Consider the following 26,952-nt stretch of genomic DNA (forward strand, 5'->3'; position numbering starts at 1 on the left):
CAGTTGCTCCACAATCATCCTCACTTATCATCTGGGGCTGGTACAATAGGCCAGAAGTGGCCGCAGTACAAGGGACTTAGTCTCACCCCACTATCAATAAAAATAATATATTGAGGTTGGCCTAGAAGTAAACACAGAGAAAACTAAGTATATGTTGCTGCCTCGTCACCAGAATGCAGGACAAAATCATGTTCTAAAAATGTGGCACAGTTCAGATATTTGGGAACGACGGTAACAGATCAAAATTTGATTCAGAAGGAAATTAAGAGGAGACTCAACTCGGGTAACGCTTGCTACCATTCAGTCCAAAATCTTTTGTCTTCTTGTCTGCTGTCTAAAAACATAAAAATTAGAATATACAAAACTATCATTTTGCCTGTGGTTCTGTATGGGTTTGAAACTTTGTCTCTGACATTAAGGGAGGAACATAGACTGAGGGTATTTGAGAATGGGGTGTTGAGGAGAATATATGAAACGAAGAGAGACGAAGTGACGGGAGGTTGGAGAAAACTGCATAATGAGGAGCTTCATAACTTGTACTCTTCTGCAAGTATAATTAGAATGATCAAGTAAATAATGATGAGATGGCCAGGGCACGTAGCACAAATGGGGAGAAGAGAATTACATATAAAATTTTGGCGGGAAAGCCAAAAGGAAAGAGACAACTAGATAGACAGAGACGTAGGTGGGAGGATAATATTAAAATACTATCTTAGAGAAATGGGATAGGGTTGTATGGACTGGATTGATCTGGCTCAGGATAGAGACCAGTGGAGAGCCCTTGTGAACACGGTAATGAACTTTTGAGTTCCATAAAATGCTGGGAAGTTCTTGAGTAGCTGCAGAATTTGCGTCTTCTCAAGAAGGGCTCAGCTCAATGAAGTTAGTTTACTTAATAATAATTATTCACGAATATAATTACTCCAATTTTATCGTAAGATCACTGTAAAGTACACACAAATATATTAGATATTATATAATGAATGAAAACAATTGACTTGATATTCTCATCACACAAATTTATAGAGTATGTCGAACGCTCCGTGGGGATGTCATGTTCATCCGCGTATGATCGAAGGCGCGGCGTGTTTCACCGAAATTTCCACCATTACCAGGACTGCTTACTTTTATTTCTTTTTTCCCTTCTCGTTATTCCCTTCTCACGTTTATCTCCTCACTTCCCTTGTGCCCTGCCCTTACCCAGACCTCTTCTGTATGTTTTAGTTAGTTCTGGAGCCTCATGTGCAACAGGATGCTACAGTATAATATTATTCTTAGGTGTGTTTGTTTGTACCATTGTTAATCCTGGACTCAGCTGGCTCGGGATGGAGTTCAGTAGCAAGCCCTCGTGATACCAGGGAATTCCTTGGTATGGTGAGCCCCTGCAGTGAGTTTTCTAGACAGGCCACCCTAAAGCAATCTCGTGCGTTATGGTTTGGCCCGTGCTGACGGGAGGAGCGCCCCACTTTTCCGCCTCAGTAAGTGCTCGCAACAGAAGTTCCAGGGAGTCGATTAGCGCTAGGAGGGACAATGCGACTCATTTGCAACACTTCCTGGATTACGAAAACAAAAGAAGTAGCGACTGCCGTTACTGAAGCGCGCCAGTGATGTACAGCAAGTGTTTCCAGCACCATTTTCCACCCCCTGCCCCAAAACACAACTCTTACTCATTTTTATGCAGGAATGTATCATTGGGAATAAAACTGCTGCTGCAAGGTAAAGTTCTGCCTGAGCTTAATTAAGTACCAGAATGCTTAATCTCAGTACTTGAAATTGTCGCCCTTTGGGGAGTTAAGCCTTAAAATCCAGCTCTGGTGTCGCAAACGTACGAAATGGGGACGTTGGATTTGAGGCTTTTACGGCAACGTGTATGAATAGCATTCTGATCTGGAACGTGGGGCCGTGTAGTCTGGTAGAAGTTAGCCGACCTTCCGAAACTTCCGTGAACTTCTACCAGACTGCACGGCATCACATTTCAGAAACTAGTAGCCTTCATACGGAAAACATTTACATTTACAATCCGTGGTAACCGTAATAAATGCAGGATTTTGTGTGGATGGACTGAAGAAAACCACGCGAAAATTCTGTGAAGACAGCGGTTCTCGAACTTGAAATTTCTGAAAGAAGAGACTGGAATGATCAGATGTTGTGGAAAGGGAGATCAGAACCGCAAGAACTTCATTTTGTTCACAGAACTTATTACTTTGAAGATAAGGGTAAACAGATGTTAACATACATACATTACATTCCATGAATCCAAAGTTAGTCAAAAATGGCCGTATGAGGTGTGATAAGTCGTAAAACACTGAACCTATACATGTGTGCATTGCAACTGAAGCTTTCGCAGGGGGTGTACATGTGTGCATTGCAACTGAAGCTTTCGCAGGGGGGAGTACATGTGTGCATTGCAACTGAAGCTTTCACAGGGGGATGTACATGTGTGCATTGCAACTGAAGCTTTCACAGGGGGATGTACATGTGTGCATTGCAACTGAAGCTTTCACAGGGGGATGTACATGTGTGCATTGCAACTGAAGCTTTCACAGGGGGATGTACATGTGTGCATTGCAACTGAAGCTTTCACAGGGGGATGTACATGTGTGCATTGCAACTGAAGCTTTCACAGGGGGATGTACATGTGTGCATTGCAACTGAAGCTTTCACAGGGGGATGTACATGTGTGCATTGCAACTGAAGCTTTCACAGGGGGATGTACATGTGTGCATTGCAACTGAAGCTTTCACAGGGGGATGTACATGTGTGCATTGCAACTGAAGCTTTCACAGGGGGATGTACATGTGTGCATTGCAACTGAAGCTTTCACAGGGGGATGTACATGTGTGCATTGCAACTGAAGCTTTCACAGGGGGATGTACATGTGTGCATTGCAACTGAAGCTTTCACAGGGGGATGTACATGTGTGCATTGCAACTGAAGCTTTCACAGGGGGATGTACATGTGTGCATTGCAACTGAAGCTTTCACAGGGGGATGTACATGTGTGCATTGCAACTGAAGCTTTCACAGGGGGATGTACATGTGTGCATTGCAACTGAAGCTTTCACAGGGGGATGTACATGTGTGCATTGCAACTGAAGCTTTCACAGGGGGATGTACATGTGTGCATTGCAACTGAAGCTTTCACAGGGGGATGTACATGTGTGCATTGCAACTGAAGCTTTCACAGGGGGATGTACATGTGTGCATTGCAACTGAAGCTTTCACAGGGGGATGTACATGTGTGCATTGCAACTGAAGCTTTCACAGGGGGATGTACATGTGTGCATTGCAACTGAAGCTTTCACAGGGGGATGTACATGTGTGCATTGCAACTGAAGCTTTCACAGGGGGATGTACATGTGTGCATTGCAACTGAAGCTTTCACAGGGGGATGTACATGTGTGCATTGCAACTGAAGCTTTCACAGGGGGATGTACATGTGTGCATTGCAACTGAAGCTTTCACAGGGGGATGTACATGTGTGCATTGCAACTGAAGCTTTCACAGGGGGATGTACATGTGTGCATTGCAACTGAAGCTTTCACAGGGGGATGTACATGTGTGCATTGCAACTGAAGCTTTCGCAGGCGGGTGTACATGTGTGCATTGCAACTGAAGCTTTCGCAGGCGGGTGTACATGTGTGCATTGCAACTGAAGTCGATTTAGCAGTCATTTGATTCTTTTAATTGTTATTTGCAGCCGGCCAGGCTCGTTAGAGCGAACTTTCCCCATCTGACGTGAGCGAGCCACCGTTCTTCCGGTCAGTGGCATTGTTGCCCGAGTATGGCGAACCAGGGCAGAAATTTGCTTTCTGCGTCAGAGAACCGAAATTGAAAAATTAAAATTCCTGTCACGTGACGTCGTTTGACAGGACTTGGTGCTCAATCATATCCTTGGGTAGCCCTTTCTGTGTACCTGCCCTTAAGAAGGTAATACTATGAAGTTGTCCCTGTGCTTACTGAATTAAGCACCACCCCATGAAGGAGTGTTGGGGAGTGGAGGTATACCCTCACTTTCATGACCTCAGCAGTAGACGGTGGTGAGTCGTCAGTTTCACGCTCCGGCCGCTTTACTCCCTTGGGGAGAGCCTCCGGTACCAACTGGATAGGAGACTTTGTGGGCCCCAGATCCGGTCTGGACGTTGTGGAGTAGAGAAGAATTTTTTGCCTCGTCCGAGAATCGAACCAAGGCCGTCCAGCCCGTAACCCGTCGCTATGCCTACTGAACAATCCCTCGAAGTCAGAATGACGGTAACGTTGTAGCCTGCGTCTTGTATTCCTCGTGTATCTTCTTGCAGTAAGAACCATGAATATGAGCTTGAATCCAAATTCGTCAAGCCTGCTGTATTTTCTTATGTCGACATATATTTGTGTGTGCGCGCATGCGTAGCGTTGTCTGGCCGTATCCGCGTTGCAGTTCAGTTTATAGATGACAAGATGGCGACCTTTGTTGCGTGTTTACGAGCCACAGAAACTGCTACGTGCTGTGCCTTAATGGCGCTCAGTGGAGGCTCGTGTATGCATGGAACACAAGCTTGGGCACAGTGGCGGCTCGTGCAGACGTGACACTCAAGATTGGACTCAGCGACGGCTCGTGTATATATGGAACAGAAGTCTTGGCACAGGGGTGGCTCCTGCAGACATGGGTCACGTGACTGAACTCGTCGGGGGCTCAGAGCGGATATTTCAGTTGCAGAAGATTACAACTATATATTTCGATAAGGAGGCTGGCTGTAGTGCTGCAGATTCTCGTGGCTTTCTGTAGCCAATCCAGGCAAACACTGGAATTACTACCGGGACTTTGAGATATGTCATGACCACTTCTACATCACTTTCTAACATTTAGAATAACTATTCAATTCGATCATGTAGAAAATATTGTTAGTTAAACTAACAAGCTGACGTACAGTAAGGTATCGTGACATGTAAGTTTGTCATAAAGATCGTCGAATACTTGGGGTTCGCGTGTCAGTTTAACTACAACTGTTTCCACTAAACCTATATTGGAACTTCTCATATACACACTGAAATATAATGGGAAAATAGACACCATTCTTAACTGTGATATGTTATTCTGTGTTGATGCCACACAGAATAGACTACAGTTCGTTACGTTCATACCTTATCATAGGTTGAAGTACAGTGACGTAACTTAGCATTACACAGCAGCAACAACAACAACAACAACAACAACAGCAACAACAATAACAACAACAAGAAGAGCATCAACAACAACAACAAGCCGTTCCACTCTTTCGATTAGCATGAAAAACCCTTCGATTCCTTCCGCTGTGATAATTATCTGTGGTTCTCTTGCCTGCCACTTCTCCTTGCATTGTTGTCACTTATAACAAATACCTATTGTCCATGTTGTGCTTCCATTTGTCAACAGCCGACCGCTTCCTTAACGATCCGTGGTTACTATGGGAACAAGACATGAGCTACCACGTAGCATCGTAAATTTCGAACAGCGACAATTAAAGTCGATTGTGTTAAGCATCTGGTTACGATTCATGCCGCACACAGCGCTGCTGCGACTGGTTGCTCCTCATTTAGTCATTTGTGCTTGTAAGAAGGGAATAAGTGCTTTTGTAACAATAGGCTACTGCAGCATGTATGCTTGTCCATTACCAGCTAGTCTGATTCGAATATTCGGAGACCTCGAATCTTTCCAGACTGAATGAAATTCATATAAAAAGGCGTGTTTAAAATTTCAGTCCGTACCTCACGGGAAACACATTATGTCACCGCTACAAAGCCCAACCGGTTAATTCTGTCTGGGGAAACAGTCGCTGTTAATTGTGCCACCCATACGGAACACAGAATGAAGAGCTTCAGTGTTAACGTATGTGGTAGATATAGTTACACTGCAGTTTAGTTGGTTAATAATTTATCAACTTGATACAGTTTTCTTCCAAATGAGACAGCAAATGAGACATGAGCTTTACATAAGCGCCGTCTATATTATTGGCTCTTTGTGCAGAGTCCAATTATTGCGTTACTTGGGCCACACGCCCTCGGTTGGATGGGCTTTCAAACCGTTTTGTTGTTGCTTGAGCAGAATCGTGAATAAAGTTGGCCATATCCTGGTACATTTGCCTCGTCTTTGTATAGCGGTTGGAGGCCATGTATCCGGAAACAGTATGGACCATGTGCTCTGACTTGTGCCCTCACATGTGTTTTCTGAAGTCATTTGCTTCGTTACACAGCCTTCAGGTGGCGCCTTCATCGGCTTCCCCAAACTCAATGCAAGTGGTGAGACGCAGAAGCATAACTAAGAGGTTTATGTATATTTATAGAAATGCTGGGTAGTGCCTCGATCAGGCCACGACCACTTCCTTGCAAGTTCTTTCCAACGGTATACAGTCTAGCTACTGACAGCGCCGTAAGATAACTCGCCTCCCCCAACAAGAAACAGGACTTGGGAGGTACGGGGTAGATGTCAGTAGAGCAACTGGCTGTGGGTTCGATTCCTGGCAGGTGAAAGGTGTATTTCTCGTCACGAGCGTGCACACCGGCTCCGGGACCCACTTAGCCTTCTATCGAATGGGCACGGGGCTGAAGTGTGCGGTGGATGCAGCTGACCACTCATTTCTATCCAGTGCCGAGACTGAGGATGCTTTGAGTTGTACCTCCACTCCCCCACTGCATCTTTATGACGTGGCCCTTAATTAACACGAGGAAACATTTACCATTTTTAACATCCAACGTGAACCAGAAGGGCGGGGAACGGGGGGGGGTGCGTGAAGTTACGTCACAGGGGAACAGGCGGCTCTGATGAGAGTGGCTTAGTGTACTTCATGCCACTTTTTCTCTGATTTCGCGGAGTCTCACAAAGAACTGAAATACTGACCTCCTGAGCACGTGACATGCGTTGACATTGCCAGCACTGGTACTTGGTTCGACCTCCTGTTCTGCAGTATTGACAAGTTACATGGTCGAGTGGCGGTTGCCATCCTGCACTGCCCTGAGTTTCCCCGCACCCCCCCTCCCCCAATCGAGTACTGGGATGGTAGTTCTGATATACCGCTCGAAGTCATGCGGTCTAGACGGGCAGCCTACACTCTGGCGGGGCGGAGATGTGATAACGTGCTGCCTGATGAGGACTGTCGCGGCGGGGGGCTCTGGTGACGGAAACGCGTGGTAAACGGAAAATTTCTTCCGTGGATGCAGAAACCATGCACCGATGTGGGAAGGCCAGTCGCAGGCGTGACGCAGAGCGACACCACAATCAACACGGCGTCGGTTATGTCCGAACTGTTCCAATTTGCCAGCTTTTTGCCAAATAACAGCGCATTCCATTCCGCTTGCCTTCAGCAGTGGTCCGTAACTTGCGAACCTAAGCACCACGCCAATAGATGTATGTGGGCGTGGAGGTATAGCCCCATGCATTATTAATCTTGGAGTTGCATGGAGCTGAGAAGTCAGCTTCACGCTTCAACCGCTTCATCCCCAAGAAATGGCACCAATTCTCCACTGGACAGAAGGATTGCTGATCCCCAGAGCCAGTCTGGACGCTGTGGAGAAGGGATACTTCTCTGCCCTAACTGAGAATCGAGCCTTGATTCTCAAGTCTCCAGCCCACAGCCTAGTCCAGGAGTAAACTATGGCCTGCGGCCTGGATGAGGCCCTTCAGAGGTTTTATCCGTCCCACGAAGCAATTGTGGAACTTTTCCAGTAGTATAATTTGAAATCTATACCAGTATTCTTCCAAAATATCTCAGTGCGACAAGTTTATTGCAGGAGATTTCGCAGCGGTAAACGTTTTCATTCTAGGCGAAATATTTGCAACCCCTAAGCCGGCCATTCCGTTATGGGGTTTCTCCCCCTGGCCTCACTATTGTACTCAGTAGACTTCAGGCAACTCTGTGATTTTTATATGACGTCATTCATTTTGTTCGTCATAAATATGTAAAAAAAAGTAAAGTTACCCCTGTAACAGGCCGTGGATGTCCATAAGGTTGTGGGACGTCGAGGCTTGTAGACAGTCGGCTCACAGATGGCGGTGAGGTTGTCATCCTTACGCGCCGGCCGCCCTTTATCCCCAGGAAGATTCCTGGTACTCTCGTCTGTTAGAGACTGAGTTAACCCCAGGGACATTATTATTGCTAGTGGGGTGGGACTGTCCCTTGTACTGCGGCCACTTCTGGCCTATTCTACCAGCCCCAGATGATAGGTGAGGGTGATTGTGGAGCAATTGGTGGAATGAAGATTGGCAAGGGAAACCGAAGTACTCGGAGAAAACCTGCCCCAGCCCCACTTTGTCCACAACAAATCCCATTTGACGATACCCGGGCCGCCGCGGTGGGAAGCCAGCGACTAACCGCTTGAGCTATGGCGCGGCCCTCCGACCCCAGGGACATAGTGTTGCTGGAAGGATTAGGTCAATTGAAGAACCCAATGATATTATCGGGAATCGATCCGACGACCTTCCGGCTTGTAGCATGGTGCCCCCCATGTTTCTGTTGTGGTCCGGAAATGCGAATTATTCCGAAGAAGAAGAGGGCACCCGACTAGATTGCCGACTCCACATCTGCTAATTTGGATGATATGGCGCACGCGTAACAAAGAAGTGAGGCAGAAGCATGCAGCGGGTTACCAGAGAAACGTGTATTACTTGCACAGATTTCAAAATGGGGCGCTCTGTTGGTCTGTTTATTTGCTCAGGACTCAAAGTAGCGTGACAGTCCACAAAATTCGATTTAAATCGATGCGTATTAATAAGAACTCTCGTATATGTCAGAGCCGTTGCTATGCCGAAGTCACAAATGACCGTTGAATGAAAGCAACAGTAAGTTTGAAAATGGTGCTGCACGCCACTGATGTGTTATACTCGTCGTTGCTATGACGACGACATCAACAATCACCCGTGAATGAGTCTTGAATGTGGGTCAACAATGAGGTAAACATCTGTTCCAGCGATGATATCATCTAGATTGTTGCGTCACCTCGCCATCTGGTGGTAGATAGGAGCGATTTGCGGCGCTCGGCGTCCTGAGGGCCTGGGTTCGAGCTCTGACAAGTGTAATGCGTGTTATGAAACGTCTCGATCGTGTCCGTATGTCGGGGGTAGAGCGAGGTACCGAGATATCGAGCCCCACATCGAGTGTTGTGAGATTGCTTCGGAACGTGAGTCACCTGGCTGACCGCAGATCCGGCCCAGGTCGCACTGGCCCCGTGTTGACGCACCGAAGGCTCATCTTTGATTCTCATGCTGCTAGCGTGGCTGCCTGCGTCCAGACGGCGTTTCGGTTCGATTTTGTTTGTGCGCCCTTTCCGTACTAATTTTGTATCGTGTAGATTCTGAAGGGTTCTGGGTCCAGTGATGAGGTTAGCTCTTTCTAAGGAACCCAACAGAGTACGTATCTCCTCCCTGACCTGAGGACGGAAACAGATACAGTTTCCGAAACGTGTTTTCCAGTTTTCAGAGTACCAGGCGATGGACAAGTCTGAGTGTTCGGAGTAGAATGTAGCCACGACCCAGTGGGCTGACAGGGATGCGAGTTAAAGCCCGAGTTGAAGGTTTCAGGGATCTAAGAGCAACATTGACACCACTGCGTGCCCTTGGGTTCTTCTGTCTTGGTTTGCTTAACAAAGCGGGCCCATTTTATACGACGGATGCGTCCCTGAAAAACTCGCAAATTTCAAGACAAGCTTCCTCATAGCAGTAAAAGTAAAGCAAAGGGAAGGGCAGAGAATTCGCATGTCTTCAAACTTTGCACACAAAGTGAGATTTTATTAATATTTTTGTTATGTCGTACTATTTCAGGTTCGCACAATGTGCGACGGGGCTGTGTATAGCGTCTAATGAGAGGATGCTTAGCGAATAATAAATTGGGATGAATGGAGGAAGTGGTCGTGGCCTAATTTCAGTTATGCCGCCACTTACGTGGAGGGACTGAGGGAAACGAAGAAGAAGAAGAAGAATAGCCAATGTATGGGCCGAGATCCCAATACACCATTCTCCGGGGTAGAACTGCACAGGGAGCGGGGCCCTCTGAAAATAGATTAGCAACGTCCATTTGTGTTCCTACTGACTATAAACACATAGCCGGTGCAGCTCAGTCAGTACGCCGAACGAGCTTCGGTCTGGACGACCGAGGAATCAAGGTTCCATTCCCAAGGGGGGGGGCAAGGCCTACACAGCCTCCTGATCAGAGGGTACAGGTGGCATCGTGCTGACCACTCACCTCCATCTAGTGCAAGGCTAAGAGTGTGTGGACCTATACTTCCACTCTCCCATGCATCTTCATGATGTTACTTAATTAAGTACAGGGACAAATTTATCTTTCATTATTTCAGGTCTAGGAAGCTAATATGGAGGCGCCTAGCCACTCCACAACAAACAAGAGACTCATAATTGTGCGTCGCGGCTGGATATTGCATTAATCTTGTTTTAGCATCTCTGCGGTTGCTATGTGCAAATCAGTTTTGTTTTGTTTGTTTATCCTCTCTGACATGGACACGCGCTTGCGCGGCTCGCTTGCCAACCTGAGCAGTGAAAGTGGCGGGCGAGTCTACAGATGGCCGTGAGAGACAGCGGGCCGTTTAGTGATCTGCATTTGTTGTCTTCCACTGCGCAGCTGCAGTTCGCGCGCGTCCCTCATTGTTGTGATTGTTGTTTATTTTCTGTCGTGTTTTGTTCCTTTTTAGTGTGTTCTGTGTTTGTGTGAAGAGGACACTTCTCGCCTCGTCGCGCCATGATGTAAGTCGCTGGATAACCTAAAACTTTCTATATGCAAGCGAAATGGTGGGTTTACGAACTGTGTGGGCGGGACAGCTGATACCGAGGGAAGTTTCAGTTACCATGATTACTTTAGTATTTCATTTGTATATTTAGCATACGAGATGCAGTTTAAAGTATATGTTAATGGGTGATGTGTATTGAATGTTTCTGCGAGAAAGGGGCTTCAATGCGACGTGAGGAATACTGAAAGCTTTTAGAACAATTGTTGCGGTTTCCAGTGAACTGTGTGAATCCCCTGTTCCCAGTTATCGTTCTCTTGGTTCTGATGCACATTTACGACTGACCGAATCAATTGTTGACGGCGCTAGTCGCATAAAAACGCAAAGAGAAATAATCCCACCGTCTTGAATTCGTTTAAGCATAGAACACTCAAGAAAGGGATGTATTTCTATGGCTCAGTGCATGGGCACAGGCGGCGGGGCTGCCCCCTCCACCAGAATTTAGAAAAAAGAGAATTGAGAGAAGAAGGAACTCTTAAAATTACCAATAACAGAAGTTATATAAAGTTATTTTAGAAAAATGAATTCATATATTGCGAATGTTCCAGGGTGATACATGAAAACATTCTAAAATGGTTTTCATTTCATGCATCCTGGGTGTTATTATCAGGGCCCAGATTTTGATGACCTGAAAATATTTAAAAAATGACCGAAAAATCCAGAAAAATTATCTAAAATATGACCCAAAAATGTAATATGCAGGGTCCGGATTTTGATGACCTGAAAATATTCAAAAAATGACCGAAAAAATCCACAAAAATGACATAAAGGAGAAAAGAAAGAACACTTCGCTGCCATGTTATTCATATTTCAGAAAACATATGAAGGAAAAAACCCTAAAATGGCCAAAAATGACAAGGAATACCCTTAAAAGTCCAAAAAATTACAAAAAAAAAATACCCCCAAAATGAAAAAAATGATCTTAAACCTAAAAATGTAAAAAAATGACAAAAAATTACGATCTTAAAACTAAAAATGTAAAAAAATGACAAAAAATTACCTATAAAATTTACATTTCTGTAACCAGCATCTCATATCCGAGACTTTATATTTAAGAGCATCGCATAGGATACAAGGAAAAAAAGATGACATGTCATCAAAATCCGGGCCCTGGTTATTATATACAACTCTTTATTAAGTCCGTCACAACACAACAACACCGAACACTGTATTGTCGTGTTGCGACGGACTTGATAAAGAGTTGTATTCTAAAATGGCTTGAACGCAAAATTGTAGTTCGTTTTCAAACCCTCTCCCCCCCTCCCGATTTCGAAGAAACCCTGAGCGTCCCTACAGTAGGACAGATAAATGTTGCCACAAATACCTCTCGCCTCCAGTTAGCAAATATGATGTACCCAGGCAAGGACAAATCTTTATTAATCGTTTATTTAAATATGTATTTTGCGCTGCGTGTCGACGTAGTATTGACAGTTCGACACTTCACCTTCCCAACTCCAGGATCTGAGTCGTCATTTTTGCCGGCAAGACAGCTTCCTGTATTGCCAAGCGGTACTTTCGTGTTGGTTATTACGTTTCGATCGAGAATAGCGAGTTTCAGATCGCTTTGGAGTAAAATATTATTGGAACATAAACGATAAACGGAGTTTAAAATAAATGTTAGAATTCCAGCGATTTTTCTTCGTGAGGAACATAAATTGACGACAGTGAGTCGACTCTGTTGCCATGGAAATCGAAGACTGTTGGCAGTTTTCTTAACAGATGACGACTGAGGATTCCTTCCATTTAGTTCAAAACGGTTTGTCCCTAAGAGCGTCCAGAACTGTAATTTTGCCTATAGTTTTGTATGACTATGGAACTTGGTCTCTCACATCAAGGGAATGAAATAGACAGGGTGTCTGTGTATGGGGTGCCGAGGAAAATGTTTGGACCTAAGTAACAGGAGGCTAGAGAAAATTATATCAAGGAAAATAAAATTTGAGGGCCATGTAACACTCAGGAGGGAAGTGCATACAAAGTTTATGACAAGAAAACGTGTAGGAAAGAACCAGTAAGAAGATCTAGGCGTAGATGGGAGGGTAGCATTAAAACGGGTCGTAAAGAAAGTGGGTGTGAGAGTTTGGACTGGATTAATCTGGCTCACGTTAGGGACCAGTGGCGGACTCTTGTGAACACGGTAATGAACCTTCGGGTGCCGTGAATTGTTAGGGATTTCTTGACTAGCTGAGCAATTGGCGCCGTCTTATGAAGGGCTTAGGTCCGTGGAGTTAGTTAATTGGTCGGTGCGACGAGATTTACATGGCGCATGCTCAGAAACAAAATATGTCAGTCCTACACTTTCTTCATACTCGTACTGACGTGCGATTCGGTGTCCGGGCTTGCCCGTCGGAACGTATGGGCCCCCGACGCTCGCTGTTAAGAGTACGCATCAGGCCGTGTGTACCGACAGGTGTCGCTGTTTGGAGAGCTTCGCTGCAGCACTCAGGCACTCAGGGAATTCCTCGATTTGTGTCCGCCTAACCTGACGTTTCGACATTGTGCGCGCAAGAGCCCAGCCCAGAATCACTTGAATACACTCAATACCCTCACATCCTGGTTCTCTTGTTTAAGAGCCGTTTTGGCCGCGCCATAGCTCAAGCGGTTAGTCGCTGGTTTCCCACCGCGGCGGCCCGGGTTCAAACCCGGGTCTGGTCAAGTGGGATTTGTTGTGGACAAAGTGACGCTGGGGTAGGTTTTTTCCGAGTACATCGGTTTCCTCTGCCAATCTTCATTCCACCAAATTCTCCATCATCATAATCACCCCGGGCAGGTACAATTGACCAATCAGTGGCCGCCGTTCCAAGTGGACCAAACTGGACTCCCCCCCCCCACTATGCTAATTTAAATAAAAGATATCTTTTAATATTATTCCCCCGTCTTTCAACTTATGATTTTCGCCAGAAGTAATATGATTAAAATGGCATGTACAGTTCTCATGTCCTCAGCGCATCGTCGGGAATCATGCAGAATTGTCTCTGCGCTGAATTAATTAAGCACTATGCTATGAAGACATGGGAGAGTGATGTATAGATCCACGTATTCTTGACGGAGGTGAATGGTCAGCTTCACGTCCCAGAGGCTTTACAGTCAGGGAAAGGGCCCCCGCTACCCACTGGATTGGAGGCTGCGTGGGCCCCACAGCCGGTCTGGACACTGTGGAGAAGAGAAAAAATCTCTTGCTCCTTCCGGGAATCGGATCCAGATTCTTCAGTTACTATACTGACTGAGCTATCCATATATTACACATTTGTAATGACAGTGTGAAAGTTAAACCTTTGAAGTGGGCAATTTGAGCTTCTCACGGCGGTGGTCATGAGGAGTGCTATCACCTAGGATATAACAACGTGTAGTCCGTTGAAAGTCAGCCGACGTTTCGGAGGAACATGTCGGATCCATCTTCACGGTCGAGGGAGTAAGCCATGCAAGAAACAATCCCTGCTTGCCAACTGCTTTACGCTGGTTTCTTGCTTCGACCCTGAACATGGAGGGAGCATTTTACTCCAAAACGGCGGTTGACTTTCAACGGACTACACGGTGTTATATCCCAGAAGACAGAATTTTTCTCAACCCTGTTGAACCCTGAAATTTATCTACAATCGGACCCTGCCTCACAGAAACCACACGGCGTCTCCATTACAGCCGCCGCCTGTCCCAGGAAGAAACACTGGCTGGGCGCATTGCGCAACTGAGGCCGCGATGGTTGCTATGGCACCCTCAGCAATGCGTTAGCGTCCCGTGCCCCTGTGCTCTAGTCCAGTTTTGCATTCTTATGCATATCCATGTGAATGACTGCTCTTTAAATCCAAGCGGTAACTATACCTACCAGATGTTTCAACTTTATGTACCTAACGTGTTCCGTGACATTATCGCAGTAAACATCGATTATGTTGGCCTTTGTAATGTAAACGCAGTATGTTTACTGTGCGTTACGGACTGCTCTTGCTTCAGCAGACTAACAGTATCGGCCTCGGCGTCTCGGTCAGAGAGCGACCTTGCTGTGGTCTGGGAGACCCGGTTTGGCTCTCCCTATGCGTAGGCTGTCCTCGCCATTGTTGCGTTCAGGGCGGCTTTGTGGCCGCCACGCCCCAGCCACATGCTCATGGTACGATACTTGAGCTTTGAGGATTTCGCGGCACGTGAATAGTGTTTGGATTGTGCTTAACTAATTTAGCACTGCATCATGAAGACGTATGGGGGGTAGGATGTATAGAGACACGCAATCTTGACTTCGGCACTAGGTGGAAGTGAGTGGCCAGCTTCACGCCTCGGTCGCTTTACCGCCGGGGAAAGATTCCCGGTACTCGTTGGATATGGGGCAGGGTGGGCCCACGAACCGGTGTGCACGGTGTAGAGAAAAGAAAATCTTGACCCTTCGAACTCCGAGCCCTCAGCCGGCTAGTCCGTAGCCCGATATACCGACTGCGCTATTCCTGCCTCATAAATGGCAGGATGATATTAAAATGGTTAGTAGCAGGAATGGGATGGGAATATGTGGTTCAGCCTTAACCATGTGAAGGCTGCCTGTCGAGCATCTCAAGGATACGAATTCGTCTCCCGCCTGGCTGTGGTGTTGGAAGTTCTGTACTGCCGCAGTCTGTGCAGTAGCTGGCTACGGAATGGAAGGTCAGGGCTCGATTCTCGGCAGGAGCAAGACTTTCTCTCTCTCCTCAGCGTTCAGTCTGACTCTGGGGCCCTGCCGGCTTCCTGTGCAATGGGTACCTCGAGCTCTTCCCAGTGGGTAAAGCAGCCGGGGGCTTGAAACTGATCACTCAGCTCTAACAAGTGCCGAGGTTACGAAAGCGTGGAGCTATGCGTTTGCAGTAAGTCTCTATCTGGCCTGCGCCATAGCTCAAGCGGTTAGTCAGAGTCCGGGGTCTGGTCAAGTGGGATTTGTGGTTTACAGAGTGGCGCTGGGGCAGGTTTTCTCCGAGTACTTCGGTTTCCCCTGCCAATGTTCATTCCTAATTACTCCACAATCACCCTCACCTATCAGCTGGGCCTGGTACAGTAGGCCAGAAGTGGCCGCATTGCAAGGGACTTAGTCCCACCCCACTAGCAATAAAAACAAATCTATCTGTAGGATGTGACTGAGCCACCGAGCCAGTCACAGGCGCCACGCCCCCGCGGCCTGTTGGAGCCTCTTGGCGCGGTCCGTGTGCACACGCAACTTGATCTCTCCTGCACTTACCCTACTCTTAATTGAGCATCACTCTTTGAACATGTGTGGGGTAGTGGTGGTACAATTCCGCACATTCGTAATCGAGATAAGTGGTCAGCTTCACGCCCCTGCCGATTTACCTCCGTTAACCATTGGATGGGAGGCTGGGTGGGTCCTAGTGCTGGTCTGGACGCTGCGCAGAAGAGAGCAAACTCTGCCCCTGACAGGCATCGAACCCCGGTTCCTAGGTCGACCAGTCCGTAGTCTAGTCTCTATACTGACTGTCACCCCGTCTAATACACCATTACTTTACCGCTACTAGTAGTACTATTATTGGCTGTAATTGTTGTGAGTTTGGTCCTCATTTCTATGTGCGTACGGATTTTCATCTCTCTAGACCTGACGTCATGGTTGTGACGTGGCAGTATCTTGTGGCATGACATTCTGGCTAACCTCTGTGAAAATGTGCGAATTCGCAAACACGTAGACACGCGCCGCGCTGGAAGCTGGAGCAAGGCTGCCGGACCAGGCTGGACATCCCATGCAGTCCCCCTTAGCAAAGCCTCCCTCAAAATTACGCAATCTTTTCATCTTGAAATCACGGACCTTCCTACAGGATCGTGCGCCGGTTGAATGGCGGCTCCGTATGCAACATATCGGCTGGAATTACACAGAGGCAGTGTTGCCAGCGTTTGTAGTGTAATGTATTGTGTTCATTTCCATAACAAAAGGTTTTGGCTAAGAAAAATACAAAAGGTAAGGTAAGGTTGTCTCTCTGTTTAACTTAATTAGGCTTTATGCCGTGAAGACATATGGGGGAGTGGAAGTAGAGCTCCACCGTTATTGACATCGGCACAAGCTGGTGAGTGGTTAGCTTCACGATCCGGCTGCTTTACTCTCTGGGGAAAGAGCCCCCAGTACCCGATGTGTAAGACGCTGAGTGGGCCCCAGACCCTTTCTCCGCTGTGGAGAAGAAAAAAGTTGCTATGCTAGGAATCGAACCCAAATATAAAAGGTAGACAAGTAACGTTAACCCATAGAAGTGTGGTTACTTATATGTACCACCTGCTTTAACGTACTGAAACTCTGCATTCTGCCCACACAGTGTATCTGTGTGTTCCGTATGGTTCTCACAGTAAACAGCAACTGTTTCCCTAAACACCATTAACCGGTTGGGCTTTGTAGTGGAGACGCAATGTGTTTCCTGTGAGGTACGGACTGAAGTGCTAAACATCTGCCGTGTCCACAGAGATGGCAGTCCCACGAGGCCCGTGTCGCTCTGGAGGGCGTGGCGACAGTCTGGGTTGCATCCTAGGTCATGTCCTATGGGATTTGTGGTGGTCAACGTGGCACTGCCGCAGGTTTCGGTTTCCCCTACCAGTTCTTATTTTAGCAAGTGTTCCGCTTTCATTATTGATCCTGTCATCGAAGGTATAGTGTCTCGATACTTATAAAAAGTAAATAAAATAGAGGTATCCCTGTAACAGGCCGTGGAGGCCCATAGGGTTGTGAGATGTTGAAGTTCCCACATTTTCTAGACAATCGGCTCACAGATGGCGTCAAGGTTGTCAACCTTACTGGTACTAATTTCTGTTAGAGGCTGAGTCGACCCCAGGGCCATAGTGCGGCTGAAAGGATTCGGTCAATTGAAAAGAAATCAAATGACCTCATCAGGATTCGAACCCGCGACCTTCCGGCTTGTAGCATACTGCCTCAACCAACTACTCTACTGCGTGCCCCTCTCGATACCTATATCATCGTCAAATAAGCAACCTAGAAATACGTACATCTACAGAAAGTTTGACATTGAATTGTGCTACGTGCAAACGACGATAGCCAACATCAAGACATAAGAACTTTCTTTCGTAAGGTTGGCAGCTCCGGCTGTGGCGTGGCGAGAGAAGTGAAGTTCTTGAGGCATATTGAGGGGCTGACATTTTTGGACAGGCAAGGTTATTAAAATACGGACATAACAGAATTACTAAATACCTCATTGTCATGAATGTTCTTCCTTGAGAAGCTGACAGTCGCCCGCCTGGTTTTGTGGAAGTCCACAACGGTGAACATTAAATTCCGACGCTTGAGCTCATCCTGATGATCCTGACGAGGGTGGTCAGCCCTGCACGATCACGAGTTGAGTCCACTGACTGGCCAGTTTGGGCATGGCGCGGTCAGCACAATTTGAAGCCTTGTGTGGGAGGGGCGAGGATCCCGAGCGCATCGCCTTCCATGTGGCGAATCTGGTCCAAATAAGGCTCACGGATCCAGTTCTGTTGGCGATATCACTGTTATATAACGCAGCTTGACGACTATCGCCTTCCATTTGAAGCAAGCAACGATCCAGTGAAACGCAAACATTTTGAATTACCCTTTGATTCTGAGGAGTCTGCGAACTTGCACTAGTTTTCTAAGAGACCTTTCTCTTCCCCACAGCATCCACGCCAGCTGTGAACGCTAACCCAGTTGGTATCGGGGGGTGTTCGTAAGCAGTAGAGTGGCCGGGGCGTGAAGGTGAACAGACATCCCGATCTAGAGTCACGTTAAGAATGCGTGAATCCATACCGCCACTTCCCCACACACTTCTTCATGGCGCGGTGCTTGATTAAGCACAGAGAAGTTAGGCTTTACATTAGCGTTGTCATCAGTTCCCTGCCTGTGCGATGGGCCGATGTCAGTCTCTCGGCCTTGGTACGTCGGCCACTAGAGTGTGGAGTAAGAATTGGCAAGGGAAATCTGCCCCAGCGTCGCTTTGACCACCACAAATCCCACGTGACGTGACCTAGGCTCGAACCCGGGCCGCCGGTAACTAACCGCCCGAGCTGTGGCAGGTACCCTCCAGATGCTACGGATATGGTTGCTTCATCTCGGCCACTCCTCGTCCGGCGCAGGATTCCACTGCGACTTCCCACGCCGTGACGTCACGATTTTCTGCGTTTTCCGACGCAACCATAAACGAGACAGATTTCTGGGAATATACTGGCCGCATGGAATGCAGCCACGGCGGCCTTCACAACTATTCTGGCCGTGTCTCTACTGTGCTAGGGTTGAATGGGCGTGGAAGTGACGCTCCGCGGATTCAGCTTCACGCTTCGACCGCTCTTATTCCGGTAGATAAGAGACTGATGACTTCCCCCTGACCTACCCACCGTGTCAGCTGACAGACGGAGAGAACGATGATAGGACACAGGTGCGCGCCCTGTCTTCTGTTACTGCCAGCATCACAGTGTAGCTGCGAGTGGGGATCCTGCAGTGCAAACTGCTGTGATGAACTCCGGCCCTCCGAATATAAAGCACTGGGTTACCGTTGCCGTTCCACTTCGCAGTGTCGTGATATGACATACGGCAGGTGCACATAAAAATACCTGATTGGAGGGCGAAGCTAGTCGCGTACCAAACGTCACGGTGCAGTAAGTGGTGCTCCTGCTTCATATTCGGGAGGTCCTGAGTTTAGAACTCGTTTCGGACGCCAGGCATTCTCACTGAGGTGTTTCGTGGTTAACCGCAGTTCCTATAGGCAAGTAGCAGTATAGTAATTTAAACTAGGCCACGACCAGTTCCCTCCACCTTCAGCATTCGACTCTGTATAGTGTAACTGCTGACAGAGGTGACAGCAGGGCTCCACATTCAAGCTACGGTGCGGATTGAACCAAGGGTATTCCATATTGGCTACAGCATCACAAGCATGTGTCACATCGGAGGGCTGTGTTCTAGTTGCGACCCTTGTCAGGGTAGGCATGTACCTCATGGTTTGATTGCTAAACCTTCACAGGCACAGTCACAGTCACCATCTTGTTTGCCACTTTGCTGGGGGTTGGAGACGGGTTAGTTCAGTGACTAGGCCATGTGCTGATCGACTGAGAAGTCGTGGTTCCATTCCCGGCAGGGGCAGAAGATTCTTCTCTGATCCACAGCGTCCAGCTCGGCTCTGGGGTCCATCCAGCCTCCTGTCCAATGGGGATAAAGCGGCCGGGGTGTCAGTCTGATGACTCACCTCCGTCGAGTACCGAGCTGTACCACCACTACCGCATACGTGTTCATGGCGTGGAGCTTACTTAAGCAGAGGCACAACTTTTCCTCACCTTCTGTCCACAACTCCCCGGTACCCATTGTGGGTGAGAGCGAAGTCCCCTCCCCTACTGGACATCAGACCCATACAAACCTTGGCCTTGCCACTTTTCTGAGTTATCCCGGCTTCTTGCAAAAAGAGAACTAGGCAAATCGGCGTAGCGCTGAAGAGTGCAGACACGTCCCGCCGTTAGTCTCCCGTGCTGCGTACCTCGTTACATCGTCGTGAAATAAGCAGCGTTGATGAAGATCTGTCAGGTGGTGGCTGAGGTGTTGCACGCCACTGATGCCCTGTTACCTGGCAACGCGGAGAGCGAGGTGCGGCCTAGACCCGGCGCGGGGCCACCTGCTACCTTATAGGAGCTCAGTAGCGCAACCCGGGGCCCCAGCACCCCATGCCACTCCATGACGGGCTGCCCGCATCGTGAACTACCTAGGGACACGTTGTGGGCCCCACACGGGGTCAGGGGGCCCCAAAGGCGGGTGCTGGCTCAGTAGGGGGCGGGGGACCCAAGGCCGCCTTCAAGTTACATCAGCAGTGTTGCAACGTATCCGGCGCCACGACCCTTCAAGGTCGTTGGATGCACCTGCATGGGGTTCGAGGCCCGTCCTCTCTGTTCACACATGGCGAGTGGTGGGTTTCACGCTCCGGTCGTCTTACCCTACGCTGATTGATTTGGACACGAGAGCAGAGAGAAGACTCTCTGTTACTGCCCGATATCGAATCCCGTTCTTCTTGACAATAACAATCGGAGCCAAGCGGTCAACACTGCTGCTTCGTACTCGGCATGTCCCGGGTTCAGACCTGGGGCTGAAGACCGTCGTGGTTATCCCTCTCGGCAGATGTTACGATAGTCGCTCATAGTAGACGTCGACCACTTCCTTCAGCTTCCCTCGTAAATCATACTGAGCCACTAGCAGCGTCCTTATGTAATCAACAAACAAACAAACAAACAAACACACGTCTCCAGAAGCTTGCTTTCGTGGTTCCTCGTGGCTAATTTCAGGAAAATTCCATCGGATGGCCCACTACCGCCTCCTTCCAGATCCCGAGGCTTCGCTGAGAATGTCAGCAGGGCCAATCACGTGTCAGCAGTCCTGAGTGTCTCGACTTTGCCGCGGGTGTTACACAATCCGGCTGGAACAATTACTGAAGATGTCATGGACAGCGCATGCGTGTTACACAAGCGTTCCAGCAACTCTGTAGCAGGGGAAAGGTTGGCAACCGTCAGTGCAAATTAAAACAATGGCGTTCCTTGCAAAATACGGAGTATTTGCCCCGCAGGAATTTCTCCCAGACAGTGTTTGAGGAGTCTGACTTCGAAGCCCACGAAGGGCGGCGTCCGGGCGGACAGATGCCCGTACAACTGCCGGCATAAAACCATCTGTTTCCATGGTGATGTGGGTCAGTCGATATCGAAAGTGGTGACAACAGGGTCACACCGGGTGACCCACAAACCATGCTCCTCTAATCTTCTTATGACTCACATTGTATCACTGGCACAAGGTGACTTGCAAATTAGGTTCCTTTTACTATTATGCGGTGGTCAACAAAGTGCATTCTATAATCCGTCCAGTAGGACCATGCTACAATGAGTGATACAGGGTGATTCGCAACTAGGATTATTGTTATCAGTACAGGTGTCCAGTGAACTGAGTTTACGTGACCCACAGCATACATCATTATTGTGACTCGCAAATCGGGTTCTTATTGTCGATATAGGTACATTCAAGAATGACATTTCTGTACTGCTTGCCATAATATTTTTATGTGGTGCGTACAGTCCGGTTTGTAACTCATGTTTCAGTCATTGTCTCAGAGTGATTTACAGTTTACATTCCTGTTGTGTGTTTGTAATGCAAGATAGTATGATTAATACAAGGTGACCCACAGATTTCGTTACTGCGATTTGCACAGTGAACCCGCCCTGTTACTGAAGTAGCCTCATGTTCCAGAGACTAGTCCCCGACCCAGGAGCGGGTTAGTGCAGCGGTGACGCGGGCTCGGTTTGTGGCCAGGTTACCGCCGAAAACAAGCTGTGAACGTAAAGCTGTCCCAATGCTTAACTAATTAAGCACTACACCATGAAGACGCATGAGGGAGTGGATGTGTAGATCCACGTTTTCTTGCCCTCGGTACTGGTTACCCCCGGTACCCATTGGATAGGAGGCTGGTGGGCCCCAGAACCTGTCTGGACGACGTGAAGAGGGGAAGAATTCTGCTCTTATCGAGACTCGAACTCCAACCTTTCGGCCGTCGAACACGTAGCCAGCCGCTGTACGTCGCGCTGACTACGATATCCCGGCTGTAGCCTTGAGCTAATTTCTTGGTTATGAATGCGGTGGGCTTTGCCTGCAAGCCACCGTACACATTGTGCTGAGCGCAGGCTCACATTGTGAAGCGGCGACTGAATAAGGTACACAACAAGAAATCTGTCAGCCATTGCAGTGCTATGGACGACATATTTCGATCCGATCAGGTGCTGTGTGCCTGTCTTCGCAGTTAAAGCTGATATACTGTGTCCAAAACATCCGTGAGGTTGCGTCATCATCAGAAAGTGACGCAGATCGCTACGTCGTCATTGGAAAGTTACTGGACTCTGTTTTCAACATAAGATGGGAACCAAATCAGTATAGCGGAGATTTCGTTGCTGTGAGGTTGCCTGCTCGAGGTATGACGTGGCCTCAGGGATGTTCTGGGCACAGTGTAGGAACAGAAAGTACCGAAAGAGCTGAGTGAAACACAGACTGATGTTACGTTCCGCCTCGAGATGCATGAACAGATACGCCTGCGGCAGTCAAATTCACAATTATTGCATGTGATCAGTGGTACCAGCTTGGAATCCCCTTCCCTCTGTGTCGCACGCTTCGTGTAAATGGGTTCATTCGAAGGCAATCAGCTGTCGCGATGCGGCCATGTTGTGTTGGCATGTCATCAGTACGCGCTTAAAAACCGGAAATTATCGCCCAGGTGGCCGTGACAAGAACAAATAAACATCTCGCAGCAAGACCTGCGTTAATGTGGCACCAGAACGGGGGGGGGGGGGTGGGGGAGGCTGCCTCCGCTGCTGTAGTGACGTTAACACTAATAAGTTACTTTGTGCATAAAACGGTCTGGGCCAACTTTTGGAAAGATCGTATTTGATTCCTTTTGGAGGTTGGGTCTATGAGGAACCGAACCCAGGATCGTCTGCAATATGGAACTAACGCAAGGAACGTCAAACTACTGACGTCATTTTCAGCCTGTTCTCCGAGAGTCCATATACGTAGCGTCGATTAGTATCGTGTGTTGCAAAATGAGAACACGTGTTTCACATTCTTCTGTTTCCCGCAGTTGTACTGCGCAGGTGCAGCCCGTATTTTGTTTCCTCACACTAGTTTTCATGGGACAGTGAGGTACTAACGATGTCCGAGATCTTACCGAGATTCGAACCAATTACCTTCGCATGAAACTTCGCTCCGAGGCAATAGAAAGAGCGGTTCGTGGCAGGACGCGTTAGTTACGCACTTGTCATATACGACACTGTAATATTCAGAATCAATATGGCGTGATCCTTCGGAATACTGTAGCTCACCATATCAGCTGCCAGTGTCTGGGTATGAAAGCAAAGAAACAACTGAACGGGACAGAATTCAGCTGGCTCAAGTAATCAAAAAGGTTTCTGTTGTTGCAGCATTGCGGTGGAGTTGTGAGCGGCGCCCGCCCCCGTACCCTGGGCGTCGCGGCGCCCATGTGCGCGCTGTCATCATGGACTCGCGCATCGGGCTGGACTACATTGTCGAGAATCCAGAGTACACGGCAAAGCTCGCGGGAGGTGAGTGTTGCAGAGAAACCAGGCGTTAAATGGTAACGTCAAGCACCATGCCATGAAGACATATGGGGGAGTGCAGGTATAGCTATACCATTTTTGACCTCGACATTAAATGAAGGTGAGTGGTCAGCTAGTTTCACGCCTCTGCCGCTTTACCCCCGGGGAAAGAGCCCACCGGCACCCATTGGATAGGAGATTGGGAGGTCCACAGAACTGGTCTAGTCGTTGTGAATAAGAGAAAAACCTTGTCATACCGGGAATCGAACCCTGGCCGTCTCTATGCTAATTGAGCTGAGCTATACCTCCACTCCCCATACGTCTTCATGACATAATATTTAGCTAATTAAGCACAGCAACAACTTTACCTTTTTTTATTTAACCAGTAACTTAATTAGTTACTGAGGCATCTTACCCAACTTCAGAACTGAATCTCAGCTTTCTGAACGCTCTCCGTTTTCCTCACGGCAAGGCGGTGGGCGCAGCCTGGCGCCGGATCTGACGTCAGGTGGAGCGAGGATGAGCAGGTGTCACTGCCACACCCACGCGGCCGGAACTCTCCGTCACATCAGACAGATGTCTCTGTGGGGCCCAACTTCACTGGCTTTGTTTCATCCCCGTGCTTAACTAAGTTCTACTGCTTGAAGATTCAATGAGTACGCTTCGGCAGCCTTATCCCCCGGGGAAGGAGCCTCTGTACTCGTTGGATGGGAGGCTGGGTGCGCCGCAGATCCGGTCTGAAAACTCCGAAGAAGAGAAACGTTTCTTGCGCCTGCAGGGAATCGAAACCTGACTCCCCATCCTGTAGCCCGTCACTGTATTGACCGAGCTGTCCCGCCTCCTATGCACGTAATAGGGCAGTTTAAGAATATTAACCAAGTTCTTTGAGTTCTTAGTCTATTGGTTGCGAAACCTGAATTCGATCTCTTATTAAAAGCTATTTTACATGCCTGATTAGCAGTAGACAGGTCGCATCTCATGGCCATCCACATGCTGCATCTCCGAAAACAACCGAATGGATTTCGGCCCTGGATATGTCTTAGGCAGTGGTAAGTATGAGTACCATCTGCTGTAACATTTTGCCCACACTTGTATGTACTGTATGTGTTTCATGCGATCGCCTGTTGAGACTCATAGCTTCTGTTGCGCACGCAGCCGTTGCAGTGGTTACTGTCGTGTCGTGTTCTACTCCAGCGTTCAAGTCTCTCCGCTTCCTGTGTCGGTCCCTGCCTGTTCACAGGTGTGTGCAGAAAGTCGGCACAACTTTTGTGTTAAAGTTTCTCCATCCACAGAACATTCAGTTCACCATGAAAACCGAGAAGTGCTGTTTTCTGCGATGTGAAGCCATGCCGAAGGGCAAGCCGAGGCAAGTTACTGCCCACGCACTGCATTTACTGCACGAATCCGTCGGTCCTCGTAACTGAGAGTGAATTAGTGAAATCCAGTTTAGACGAGCTTCATGCTTTGAAGGAGTTAGTGGCTACTTCCAAGAAACAAGCAGGAGGACAGTATTAAGATTCATTGGGTGTCCAGCTAGGATTTTGACTAGGACGCCAAATATCCCGCTTGAAGATTTTCGAGGTTTTCTTTGGTCCCTGTATAGATGCTGGGACTCTATCTTAGAATTTGGCCACGACCGCTTCCTTCCACATCCGTTGCTGTTTGTTAATCACTAGTCATATCATTTAACGCTGTGTAACCTGTGGCCGCACGGACCGCACATAAATAGCTCAGTAGTGAATAATGAACGGGGAAGGAGCACGGTCGTGGCCGAATTTTAAGCCGTAGCTCCCACCCGTCAATCCAGAAGGCCCGACACATCTCGGAGAACCCCAGTCGCGGCGTCTCTTGACCGCGCTTCGGACCAGACAGCAGGCTGTCCCTGGCTGGGTGGATCAGCTGTTCGCATTTCGGCCATGTTTGCAGTGACGTAGTACAGGGAGCGGCCCCGCGCTCCACCGGTTAATGATCCGACAGGCCGTGTGTGACTCCCACGTGCGATCCGGCCCAGATGGGTTTGTCCTTGCGCACCAACTCAGGAGATGCCTGCTCTTGGCTGACCGGCCTCTTATCCCAGGGGTTTTTTTTTGGGTACTTGCCCCGGGATGGAGTCGTTATAGCGACGGGCTACGGGCTGGATGGCCCGAGTTTGATTCCCGACAGGGAAATATTTTTCTCATTTCCACAGAGTTCAGATCGACTCTGGTGTCCACCCAACCTTCTATCCAACGGGTACCGGGGCTCTTTCCCCCGGGGAAAAGCGGCGGGAGCGTGAAGCGGACCACTCACCTCCATGCACTGCTGAGGTTAAGAATACCTGGATCTATACATCCACTCCCCGAAACGCCTTCATGGCGTAGTGCTTAATTAGTTAAGCCCAGGGACAACTTTACCTGTTTTACCTTTATCTTTCATTTTCTTATCGTAATCACGTCGCTGCGTTAGAGTTGGCCACGACAACTCGTCGCTTAATTGTTGAGTCACTCAAGAACAACGTAACAAGCGGCGACGTTCTAATTTTTTTCACAAGGTGTTCGATACGAATGCTCACTGTCCTTAACGAGATTCTTCGTGATTTTCCGCAGTCTCTTCAGGCGAATACTGGGATCACCTCGGTCGGTAGGGCCTCCTGCCACATTCTTTCCTATCCTAGCTTTCGACGTCACACGCGACATCACGTAGCCTTGTAGTTTGTTACCGATGTTTCGGAGCATCGTATGCCTCCTTCTTCAGGGAAAATGACATAACCCAGTTAATAGTATGCATTCTTAACGGCGTCTCAGCTCTAGTGTCTTTTTGCGCATTTTGTGAGGTTTGAGTTTCTCACGGCGGTGATTATGAAGCATACTGGCGTCTACTGGCGTCTGGTATGTGACGCCGTGTGAGCTGGTCGGCCAGCACTTGTGACTGTTCTCCTTGCGCCTGTCGGATGTTTCTGGATTGCTTCTTCCCAGGCCTGTACCTCGATTGCTTCCTTAGCTGCAAGTGAACTTGGAGTGCAGTGCTTCACATCCCACCAAGACAGTATCGGGCTCAAGGTTTGTTCCACATATTGAGGTGGTTATTTAAGGACGCTGTCAGTATGGAAATGATACAGCAGCGCCGAAAGGATGATCAGTGTATGTTGTGCAGTTGGTGGAGTGGGGATTGGCAGGAGAGACCAGCGGACCAGTGCCCA

General features: G+C 48.3%; 1 protein-coding gene across 4 annotated transcripts in view; it reads left to right on the top strand.

The window, feature by feature from the left end:
- The window catches only part of LOC111866052, a 76,622-nt gene that overhangs the window by 4,832 nt on the left and 44,838 nt on the right, over window positions 1-26,952 (top strand). For 3 of the 4 annotated variants that reach the window (XM_023854581.2, XM_023854578.2, XM_023854579.2), the window contains exon 2: window positions 23,640-23,780. In XM_023854581.2, coding sequence (XP_023710349.1) covers window positions 23,714-23,780 — 67 coding nt within the window. In that variant the 5' untranslated portion in view covers window positions 23,640-23,713. Of the gene's footprint in view, window positions 1-10,530; window positions 10,705-23,639; window positions 23,781-26,952 lie in introns of those variants that run through there. The other variant, XM_023854580.2, reaches the window with a different exon arrangement.

The sequence above is a fragment of the Cryptotermes secundus genome, unplaced genomic scaffold (genome assembly GCF_002891405.2).
Source record: "Cryptotermes secundus unplaced genomic scaffold, Csec_1.0 scaffold318, whole genome shotgun sequence".
Taxonomy (NCBI): Eukaryota; Metazoa; Arthropoda; class Insecta; order Blattodea; family Kalotermitidae; genus Cryptotermes; species Cryptotermes secundus.